Source organism: Homarus americanus, unplaced genomic scaffold (genome assembly GCF_018991925.1).
Source record: "Homarus americanus isolate GMGI-L3 unplaced genomic scaffold, GMGI_Hamer_2.0 scaffold50924, whole genome shotgun sequence".
NCBI lineage: Eukaryota > Metazoa > Arthropoda > Malacostraca > Decapoda > Nephropidae > Homarus > Homarus americanus.
This window is the reverse complement of record NW_024718094.1, coordinates 4,276,386-4,288,337: the sequence shown is the minus strand read 5'-3', so window position 1 is coordinate 4,288,337 and position 11,952 is coordinate 4,276,386. Positions and strand designations below refer to the sequence as shown.

The 11,952-nt window shown below is 37.7% G+C and overlaps 1 protein-coding gene across 4 annotated transcripts in view; it reads right to left on the bottom strand.

Moving 5' to 3' along the window:
- Window positions 1-10,222: 10,222 nt before the first annotated feature.
- LOC121859137 (F-box only protein 30-like) overlaps window positions 10,223-11,952 on the bottom strand; it is a 41,457-nt gene continuing 39,727 nt past the window's right edge. For all 4 annotated transcript variants that reach the window (XM_042355862.1, XM_042355861.1, XM_042355864.1 and 1 more), the window contains one exon: window positions 10,223-10,502. In XM_042355862.1, the coding sequence (XP_042211796.1) occupies window positions 10,418-10,502 (85 nt within the window). In that variant the 3' untranslated portion in view covers window positions 10,223-10,417. The remainder of the gene's footprint in view (window positions 10,503-11,952) is intronic.

Here is an 11,952-nt window from a genome sequence, read left to right as displayed (position 1 = left end):
CGCACAAGGTCGCCCAGTCATCAAAACATTACCAAGTTCTTCACCCGCCACCCACCACAGCCGGACTAAGTCAGTGATAGTGATAGTGAGGATATGGACTTATATGGACTTTGAGGGGTTTGACAAAGAGGCCCTGCAAGCCTGTGTGGTGGATAGTGATACAATTGATACAGGTGAGAGCCAATAATCTGCCCTCTGCCTCGGAACCAACCCCCCATCCCCGTGTGCCCAGCCATCTTTTCTACTAATGTAAGTGTTAAAAAAACTAATATTATTGATATTTCTCTTAATTATTAATTGTGTGTGCATACCATCATAAAATTAAGATGTAATTTTTACTACAACGTAGGTAATGTGTCTGAAAAAGTGGAGTTTGGGGGTCGGGCCAGTCTCTATTGGAATTAATCCCATATGTTCTGTTGTTCACTTTACGCGGTTTTCACTTTCCGCGGTACCCCATGGGTTCAATTGACCGCGTAAATCGGGGTACTACTGTATGTCTATAAGAAAAATTAATTACTGTATGAATATCCCAAGCAGCTATCTTTGTTCCTTAGAAGAGATACAGTATTTACACAAAATTGCTTGGAATATTCATTTAATTTCTTTTCTTTGCTACTTGTATTCAATACAGTATTCTGTTTTATAAATCTGAGCAAAGTGAAAAAAAAAAGGTCGTTTGTTATGTTTAATTGTACTAAATTTTACACATGATTTCCCCTTAACAGTTTTGCACCACAAAAATTATTAGATTACAGTAATATAAAAATAAGTAGTAATTAAAAATATTACACCTCTCAGCTTAGTCCCATACTTCAAGTGACACAAATGGCACTCTCAAAAAAACTTTTATACTTACACCTGTACTGTATAACTAAAAAAAAAATAAATAAATAAAGTAATTACCTGTACTGTACCATATGGGGCGTTGATTGATGCAAGGGCAAACACGCCAAAACAAAGTTTTCAGAAAATGAGGTTTAAAGTTCACACATTCAAAATGTCATAGAACCTCCCAAATTTCATCATTTCTGTTCAAGGTGGCCTCATTTTAAAGGGGATTTAATGCAGAATATGATCCTTGTAATAAATAAAGTGTGATGTATGATTTTGGTGCACATTGACATCAAATAATGAAATAATAAAGTTCTGTACACAACACACAAAATTTATATTATAATAAAGTAACAAACATAATAAATAATGGTAACACTCACTCTAGATGATGATTATGTTCCACTAAAGAACTTGGTAGCAGGGGGGAGGGTAGGTGGCTAGTAGTCTGAGCATCATCAGATACATCTTCCTCCTCCGGAATGCCGAAAATAGAATGTAGCAGACTTCTCATTGGTCGGCATGCTCCTTCCCGACATGCTGATTAGCTCAGGGAATAAGGCAGGCTGTGATTGATCACCGGACCACTGGGGAGTTCGACTTTGCTTTACTCTTGCCAGACACTGAAATTACCACAGGCAGCACAGAGATGCCGGGAGTTTTACACCATATGATTCAATGGGATTTTGCCAGTAAACCAAAGGCAAACTCGTCATACCATCTTGTGTCATAGTATAATAAAACTTTCTGAGATGAATGGTACAAAAATCGCATTTTCGCTCATGTGGTGAGTTCGCCCTTGTATTAATCAACGTCTCATATAAATTAACCATGAAAAAATATTTTTACACATCCAGACTTTTTTGTTATATCTAGATTATAATATTACATTTTTTTTATTAATAGACTAGCATGAAAGCCATTTGTTGAATTGTGGTAAAAGATTTAGCTGTATAGTATTTAAAATTTGAAAACATTTGGATGATATATACATTCAATTGTATTTATACTGTACTGTATAGTTTAATATGAAAGTCACTATCTATACAGTGGGTGTCCAAAATATAAAAGGAAAGGCATAATTTAACCTCAGATGAGCTATAAAAAATAAACTTCGTCTTTAAACCTTTTATAGACTATTAATTATGTACTACCTTGTCTTGCATGACAAGTCATAGCAATAATTTTTTACAGTATTATAGTGTCAGCAAGTTGTGTATGAACACAAGGCTCTGCCACTGTACTGGTGTCAGCAAGTTGTATGTGAACACAAGCCTCTGCCACTGTCTCATATGAGCAAGTTGTATGTGAACACAAGCCTCTGCCACAGTACTAGTGTCAGCAAGTCGTGTGTGAATACCGGTACAAAGCTCTGCTATTGTACTAGTGTCAGCAAGTTGTATGTGAACACAAGGCTCTGCCACTGTACTAGTGTCAAGTTGTGTGTGAACACAGGCTGTTGCTGTACTAGTGTCAGCAAGTTATGTGTGAACACAAGACTCTGCCACTACTGGTATCAGCAAGTTATGTGTGAACATAAAACTCTGCCACTGTACTGGTGTCGGCAAGTCATGTGTGAACACAAGACTCTGCCAGTGTACTTGCCTATACTGATATAAAGTAATCTAAATTTATATTTATTTTATAGCCTATTACACAATCCTAAACAAAGTACAACATGATATTTAAAGAGCAAAAGCTGTAGATACTGTATTAAAAAAAAAAAAAAATGTGCACAAAAGAACTTTATTCTTCATTATATTTATAGTGCACTGGTTTTGTTTTTTATATCCTAAAGAGAAAGCACATAATATGCATTTATAAATTTTATGTGGCTCTAACATTTGTGTAACTTTCAAAAAGAAACTAGAAAGACATGTTAAACTATTTATACCATCATTATTTTTACTTTTATCTTATACACCACTGAATTTCTTATGGATAAAACTGTCTTGCAATTGAGAGCCTTCAATGTGCCCACTACTCAAACATTACCTATGATGTATTTTGAGCAATGATTTTGATTTTTTTTTTAGTCCTTACTGCATACAGATAAGATTATTCCAAAATACTATAAAATTAGCTAATTTCTCAGAAAACTGGACAGAAATTATTTAACCCTTAAGCCCCGGGTTAGGGTGCTGCTGGCAGTAAACCCCCCCCACCCCCCCTGCAGGGTTAAATTGAGAAAAAAAATTATATTTCAAAAAAAAAAAAAAAATAAATGGCGGGAAAATAGGTGGACGTTCTGGAACATCACCCGGGGCTCGCTAGTCAGACGTTCTGGAACGTCACCCGGGGCCTAAGGGTTAAAAGGTGTAAATACATTATCTACTTGCAATTAAGAAGATATGTTTCAAAGAATATTATGGTAAATTATGCATACTGTATTTATAAATCTACAACAAATTGTTAACAAAAACTTGATTAAACTAAGCACAGAAGAAACATTTTAGAAACTCATTAACACAATACAATTACTGATCCTTGCACTTATATTTCTCCCACTAGATAAGTACAGTATTACACTTGGTCCTATTAAGAAAATATCACACTACTATATCTAAGTATCATGTACAGTACTGTACTATACAAAGCTATTAAAAATTAAATGTGTACCGTATGTTAAAATGAAACTGTACACAAATATATATTTTACCATGAGTAATACACAGCATTACCATGAAATTTAATCCTATACAGGTATCTCTCACTATACGAATGGGTTAGGTTCCTGAAAACCCATTATCAAGTAAATTTTTGTATAGCGAATAAAAGAACATACAGTATAGTATGGGGGGGGGGGGGGAACACTACCTAACTAATGATAGGGGTAATTAATGGTCGTAATGGCAGTTTCGGCCAAAAATTAGATTTCGTTGAAAATTTCAGTACAGCAAGTCCTCACTTAATGTCAGGGTTACGTTCCTAAAAATGCAACGTTAAACGGATCAATTTTCCCCATAGGAAATAGCTAAAATACGGGAGTTACGTTCCTGAGCCTCCCTTTGCCCCATGAAATACATTACATATACAGAAAATCATTGCCATTTCTATAGAAAATAGTGCATACATATACGTACAACTACTAAGTTTGTATTGGTACTCACCAATGGGCGGAGGTGGTAGAGCGAGTGTGTGGTGGGTAGTGAAGCGGAGGAGGCGGATGACAAAAGGGGAGGAGTATTTGTGGGAGGGTGGCAAGTCACGTCTGTGACGTCGCAAAACGACGTTGTACCGAGTCATCGGGACATTAAAAAAGTTTTGGTATCCAAGGATTAGCGACGTAGTACCGAAATAACGTTTAGCGGACCGACGTTATACGAGGACTTGCTCTACTGTATAGGTACTCCTGAGCATGCTGATTCTAAATCTATGGTCCACGATTAGATTGCTTGGTAATTAGTGTTCATAATGATGCTTGAAAGATTTTAATGACATTATTTCAATGCTAATTACTCACCAACTATCAGTTTCCGAGATGCAATTTTGGTGTTTTTGTGTTATTCTGGAAGTACTTAATTAGTTAAACCCTGGGTCACCAATGCCTGTGACCCCACTTGGACTTACTCAACCTTAATTAATTCACAAGTGACCCACTACCACACAGCTAATCCATCAAACAAACCGCGCTGAACTTGGCCCACACACAAGTTAAAATGTTTATATTGTTGACTTTATATAATTATTTCACTATTACATTTTCGTAGTTACTTACTCTTAGTTAATGAAACAGCAACGAATTGTGTGAAGATTATTCTTTTAATAAATATTGCTTTACTCACCATAAACTTACTGCATCTACCTGAACCAGTTCACATTAAATAGAATTTCTAAATCACTCCACAGGCCTCACAAACACATGGTCCGGGCCGTGGGTTGCCCATGCCTGCCTTAAGCAACATAAATCAATGAAACAAAGTTTGTCATCACACTGCCCCCGTCCTGATAACGACCACAGGATCTTTTCACACATTTCCACCACAACTTGGTTTTGCGAGTGACTTGCCTGGTATACAAGAACTCGTTATAGCACTTTTTTACCACAATTATTTTGTCAATACATTGTATGGCAGCAGGGGTAAATAATATTTACAGTTATACAGTAATCTCACAACGACTTAACACTAGATATTCACCGTTCCTCCGAGACCTTAACATCATAACGGCTTGATCAGTGTCAGCCAGCCAGCCCCAGCTCCCAACTGTCACTAATAGCTTAATTACATCGTAATTGTCACACACAGGAATTGTCAAAGGTATCGGCTTACCGCACCTCAGTGGTTAGGTGAGGGAGGGGCCCGGGGGTGAAGGGATCCTTGGGTCACTGAGTGACTGTTGTGGGAACATTAAGGAACAAAGTTTTATACAAATATCATATTTCTGTTACTGGTTATGTAGTTATTAGATCACACTATCCAATAGCCAGCCCCAAAAAACACCAACTTGAGTAGGAAACTGCCAAGCCGCTTCAGCCAAAATTTGCCCGCCAGTCAGACTTAAAACTTTCCCAATTTGGTGTGAAAATTGCCAACCTGGCAACTCTGAGATAGAGAAAAACGACAGAGGAATGAGGTTATAGAGTTGACCTCGAGGAGGAGGAACAAGACACAGAGTGACCTCACACCAGGTCTAGAAAATTTTACTGGAATAGATAACCTTTCACCCCAATGACCTCACCAGGCTTGATGTTGTCTATTTATAGAGAGATTCATTGTTGTTGTTTTTTACTTTGCCATTTTAAAGCTTGAATAAATCTATTCTGTGCATTCTTTCATTGAGATTGATTGACCATAAAAAAGTAGATTTGAAAATTTTAATTCCAGTTAAAGGAACACTGTCTTAACTTAAAAGTGAATCCAAGAAGAATACAGATGGGTCAGGTAAATAAGCAAAATAAAAATCTTGCATAATAACCTGAAATAATATTTTTTTATATGTATCAGGATCCATCTGGGTCGTTTGATGGTAAACTTGCCCACGACTTTACTGGTGTCTAATTTCTTTTTGCGGTGAATCTGCATCAGAGCCAACACCTGTGATCCCCTCCCTGTAATCTGATGTCAGTAATGGTAACCCTCGTCATTTAAGGTACACTAATGACAAGCCAGGAACGTGTATGAGATGGTAGGGGCCGAATTAGTCTTGGCATAAGTTGACGACCTAGCGTGATTTGGTCTACTGTGATGCCAAGTGGATCTGCCACATGATATAGGTGAATACAGCAATGTAAGTAAATTAGCTGATGACACAAAAATAGCGTGTACAGTACAGTATAATTAATTCTGATGAGGACTACAAAAAATTATGGGAAGACCAAACACAAACTTTTTTATGGACTGAAAATAGCAGATGCAATTTAATGTGGCCAAAATTTTAAGTTGTACGGCTGGGAAATGGAAACTGGGTAACCAGCAATCACCTGAACAACATAGATATTGTATAGAGAAATCAGACTGTGAGAAAGATTTAGGGGTAATGATAGTAGGAACCATAAACCAAGTCAGCAATGCATTATGCTCAAAACAAGGCTAACAAGGTACAGATAAGTTCTGAGATTCAACCATAATTCATTCTTGAAAATGTGGTCGAACCTCGAACTGTTGAATGTCGAGCTAATTTTCCCCATAAGAAACACTGTAATTACGATTGATGCATTCTCAACTCCTTCAGATATAATCCAAATACGTACTGTATTACTAGAGAGAAAATATTAATATGGTACTGACCGACCAGACATCTTCTGTGACCACCTTCATTATTTTCTTTTTAATTTGGTCCCTCTGCTTGGCAAAATTTGAGATACTAGTCGACCGAGATATTCCCAGAGATCAAGCAATGAAGGCATGTGATTCACCACTTTCATTTCATTTAATTATATCTAATTTTATCTCATAACTATGGCTTGTATGAGCTCTCTTTTTAGCACTATGAATCGTATTAAACTTTCTCTTATCATTGGCCATGATGAAAACAGTGGATGACCCCAGGAGCAAATCTTTTGCTGGGGCAGCTGTGTGGATTCCTGAGAGCCAGGCCCGCAGGAAAATCAGGGTCCACGACAGGGCCTCCTCCACTGACACTGAAAGCATAGCCATCCTTGCGGGCATTATTTGGGGCGACCTATGCTCGCACTGAACGCCGGAACCTCCTTATAATCAGTGACAGTACTTCTGCGCTAGCGAGGCTCAAAATACCCTCCCCCTCCTCCCCTGCCGCCCAACACACCCTACCCGCCATCGCCGGGCTAGAACAAACTGATGACATCCGTGTCAAGTTTATTTAGATCCCGTCACACATAGGAATAACTGTTTGTGACACTGTTGATCGGCTTGCCAAAGAAGCGACACAAGAAGATATTGAAGCCACCCTCACCCTCTCCCTGAATCATCTCAAACCTCGCATACACGCCGCAGAATGAGAAGCATTCGACGAAAATTGGACACACCTGAAACAACGGGGTAGCGACACACTACGCCACTATGACACTGTAACCGGTGACGACAACCGCCACTACAAAGAGTATCAATCCCTGACTCGATCAATCTCGACAGATTATGTACATGAGATTGCGCCTAGGGTACAGGTACTTATGGGAGTACATTGGCAACCCTGAGCCTGGGCGCATTGTTTGTAAACTTTTTGGCCAACCCGACTCTCACACCCTCCCTCACTACATCCTCACTTGCCCTATGACTTCCTCCTACAGGTCCCCAGCTGTTACCAACACCTCTTTCCTTCCTGACCAGATATCCCTCCTCCTAGTGACAGACCTGGCACTTGACATTATTAGGGACCTGCCACGCTTTGCCATAAACAGATGAAATGTACCGGGAACTTTCCCCCCACACACTCATCATTCTGTCACTTTATGTAACTTGCTGACAAAACCTATGACCCTTCAGGCTTCTGCACTTCACTTTGCACAGGATGTAAGGGGGTGCCCAATAAACCAGCTCCCTCTGGGGCAATCTAAAAAAAAAATCTATTAAATAACAAAAGCAAATTGAATAAAGCCTTATTTAAAAAAATATGATGTGTATTAAATAAATAAAACTTAACACTCACCTGATATGGCAGAGGAAATTGTTACTCAATAAAGTGACGATGGTGCATAAATTTAGTTTTTTTTCAAAATGATGTTAATTCTAAATGATACAATTGATAATGGCAATTTATTTATCAAATGTGCCTAAAGGAAATAATTAAATTAAGTTAAATTTCTATGTACAGTAGACCCTCGTGATTCTCAATTTCGACAATTCACAGTAAGCAAATAGTGGCTAGCTTGTGAGCATTTTCCCACAGCACAACGAGTCACCCCATCCAGCATCTCCTGTTGTACTCTCAAAACTTTAGTGTTTCTGTGTGAAATGGCCCCCTAAAAGATTGTCTAGTGTCATTTCCTGTGATGCTAGTGGAATGAAATGTAAAAGGCAGAAGTTAGTGATGACCCTGACAAAGAATGTTGAATTATTATACAAGTTACAAGAGGGGATGAGTGCTGCCGTGGCTGGTCGGTTGTTTGGTATAGGTATACTGTACAAGGTGCTATTCACAGTTTTGCCTATTCATACCATTCCTTGGAACCTAACCCCCGTGAATAACATTGATAGGGCTCGCATGAATTTGTCCAGTAAAGGAAGGGTTTACTGTATTAACTATACAGGTGTTCCTCTACTTAAGAACGTTCAACTTACAAACTTTCAGAGATACAAACATCATCACTGAGGGGGGTTACCTGCCAGAACAGGTGTTTAATGTGGATGAGACTGTATTATTTTGAAGAAAATTCCAGATAGAACAAACATTACCCAAGAGGAGAAGAGTGAGCCAGGTTTCAAGGCTGTATTAAAAAATATAGCTGTACTAAATATCCATAATCTTTTAATTTTTTACAATATGTTTGGTTTCTGCAAGAGTAAAGTTTGACTTGCAAACAAGCCTCAGGAACGTAACTCGTTCGTAAGTAGAGGAGCACCTGTATATACTGTATATTACGGAGGATTAGGTGACCTTCGGATAAGACGAGGCCCACATTTCAGTCTAAATGTCATGGTTTTAGCTCATATCTGTGGTATAAGACGACTCCCTAAACTACCAAACCACCTGTGGTAAATTTTAGGTCAATATGACCACCAATACAGTGATATGTTTAAAGTATTAAATACTTAGAATGTTTAATGAATTAAATCTTTTAATGTTTTATGTATTACGAGTAAAGGACTTGAATTATGCTATCAGAGAGCCATATAATAAGGTAAATACCATATGTAGACTATTGTGTAACTGAGAATAATAAAACTCAATTATCACGAAATAAAACCGAGATTGGTGTAATACCTGGTGGTTTGTCTTCTGTACTGCAACCACTGGACGTTTGCCTGAACAAGCGATTTAAAGATCATGAGTGTGAAGAATGGAATACAGTGGAGTACGGTATGCTATAACGAATGGATTCTACTACGAATATTCCTATAACGAACAGTTTTACCTATAAAATTGAGAATGCTATAACGAACGAAACTCCTACAACCGTTCGTTATAAGAATATTTGTAGAAAATTTTTTAAACAATACAACAGCTGTTTCAAGAATGACGACTCCAGCTACCTTCACTGACCCACATCATTAAGGTAATTTGTAGGGAATTTTGAGGTTTTTGTTTTTGTACCTGCCCTTTAAGACGACCCCTGGTTTTGGGGTGATTTTTTGATGATTCAAGTGTCGTTTTATCCACTGAATTATACGGTATATGTGTATATCTATATACAGCCTGTACACAAAAACAAATTATACGGTATACGTATTTGTATATCTATATACACAAAAACAAACAAACAATACCTCACTAGTCAGGAATCGAACCCTGGACCTCTACGTGTAAACAGGGATCACTACCACCATGCCACAAGGACAACAAAAAGAATCCTAGGCTTTGTTTTATTTCATACACAGCCTGTTAATTCGCCTTTGTTAAGCAACGTGAACTTCCACTGGGGATTGCCCATGCCAACTATGTGGTCGGAGTAGCATTTTACCGAATCCAGCTAGGAAACACTTCCATATACTGTACAAACAATACTTCACTAGTTGGGAATCGAACCCTGGACCTCTGCGTGTGAACAGGGATCGCTACCACTGCGCCACAAAGACAACAAAAGATATATATGTAGCCTCATGTTTCCTAACTGGATTCGGTAAAATGCTACTCCGATCACATAGTTGGCACAAGCAATCCCCAATGGAGGTTCACTTTGCTTAACAAAGACTAATGAAAAGTAAAAAAGTTTTAAATATACACATTCATACTTTGTTGGGATCTATACGCTATATGGCTGAATGATATTTCCTGCAATTAAAATGTTGGCCCTAATAAAAGGCAGCTATGCGGGAAAGCTCAATTTAATTACCAAAGCACGATAATAATTCAATATTTCAATAAAATTTACATTACTATAATATGAATTCTTCTTGAATAAAATTACATTCTAATGACAAAAACTTTCAACCCAGTATAAGTTGAAAGCATTAAAGCTATCACAGTCTCCACAAAGAAGAATACTTCAATATCATTCCAAGTGTCAAACTCGACAATTTCTGAAGTTTACTTGAATTGTTCCATCTTTTCTTGGCTGGACATAGGCAAACTTCTTCTCAGCAACTTGTCTGTAAAAAAAGTTTAGTGTGAGACTATTTCATACCAACTCTACCATTTCCTTAAACTTTCAGAAAATGGCATTGAACTTGAAATCCCATTTCATAATCATGTAAGGATTGAGGAACTCTGTATAGCTAGTAAGTTTTGGGGGGTTGATTACCCAGGCTCATGAGAACAATCTTGTGTGACAGAATCTAAAAATCAAATGGAAGCCCTACCATGAAGGTACCCCAAAGAGCAAGAAGGCTGAATAGTTTTGAAGGTAAGCATCAACAACAAAATTCTTAGTACTGTAACTACAAATGACCAGATATTAGAGGCAGCTACTGATGGTGGTACAGCGGTAACGTGTGTGTCTCTCATCAATATTTTAAGAGTTCAAATCCTGCTTGACCCAGACACATGTGAGAAGGGTGTTAACCAGTGTGACCCTACCCAACAGCACAGGTTTCCCTGAGTCCAGTTTCCTCCTGTACTAACACTGGACAGATCAACTGCCCGAATGGCTAGTAAGCTGATAAGCAGTGAAAAAAAAAAAAATCAAAACTGCAATTGCTATATTTTGTGATACTAAACTTATAACCAATTTTACGAGGTAACTCAATAAAATAGCATGATTAAAGCCTAAAGATCATTAAAATAATAAATGCTACACACCTGATGGACATTTAACTCTTGAAACCCACAACAAAATATTTTAAAAACATAAATTAAAACAAGTTTTTACATATTTGGTATTTGTTGTCATTTATATATTTATATAGATGTATTTAAATACCATTATATAACAATAATACAGAAATATGGAAATTTTATTGAAAATTTCCCTTTGTGGATATTTAATGATTTTTTTTATATTAGGTTAATTAGGTACAGTTGGAGAAATGTATTCCTACTCCCTGTGGTAACCCGAGTCTCCAAACAGCAACGTTGCAGTAGTAGTATCACTATTTATGAATGAATGGGTATTGGTAATGTAATGACAGACATGATTGGTAGATAGGGTTGCTATAGGTCTTAAATACCGGTATTAGCTGTCGAGTTACCACAGGGGGTGTAGGAACACATTTCTGCAATTGTACATTCCAGACAAAGGCTTCTATGCCTGTACCTCCAGGTCTTCATCTGTTTGGGCTCTTAGGGTCAGTGATACCTTATTCACACCAAAAAGTGTTCTACAATTACATATATTTGGCTGCAAAATGTGATGATAATTAATGATGTGCACACACACTCCAAAAAACATATTTTTGGAGGGGTCTGATGCATTTCAAAATGAACACTGTGACTCCTGTGGTGTCGGTAGGGTTGTCAAAATCCATCATCCGTTGCGTCATATTATCTAACACTAAATCGTAGATATTTTTGGAAGCATGTGTGCATAACTAAAATTTCGGGTTCATGGTCTCAAGTTCCACTTTGCCCATAATATTAGTCACCTATTAGCATGCAAGAAGA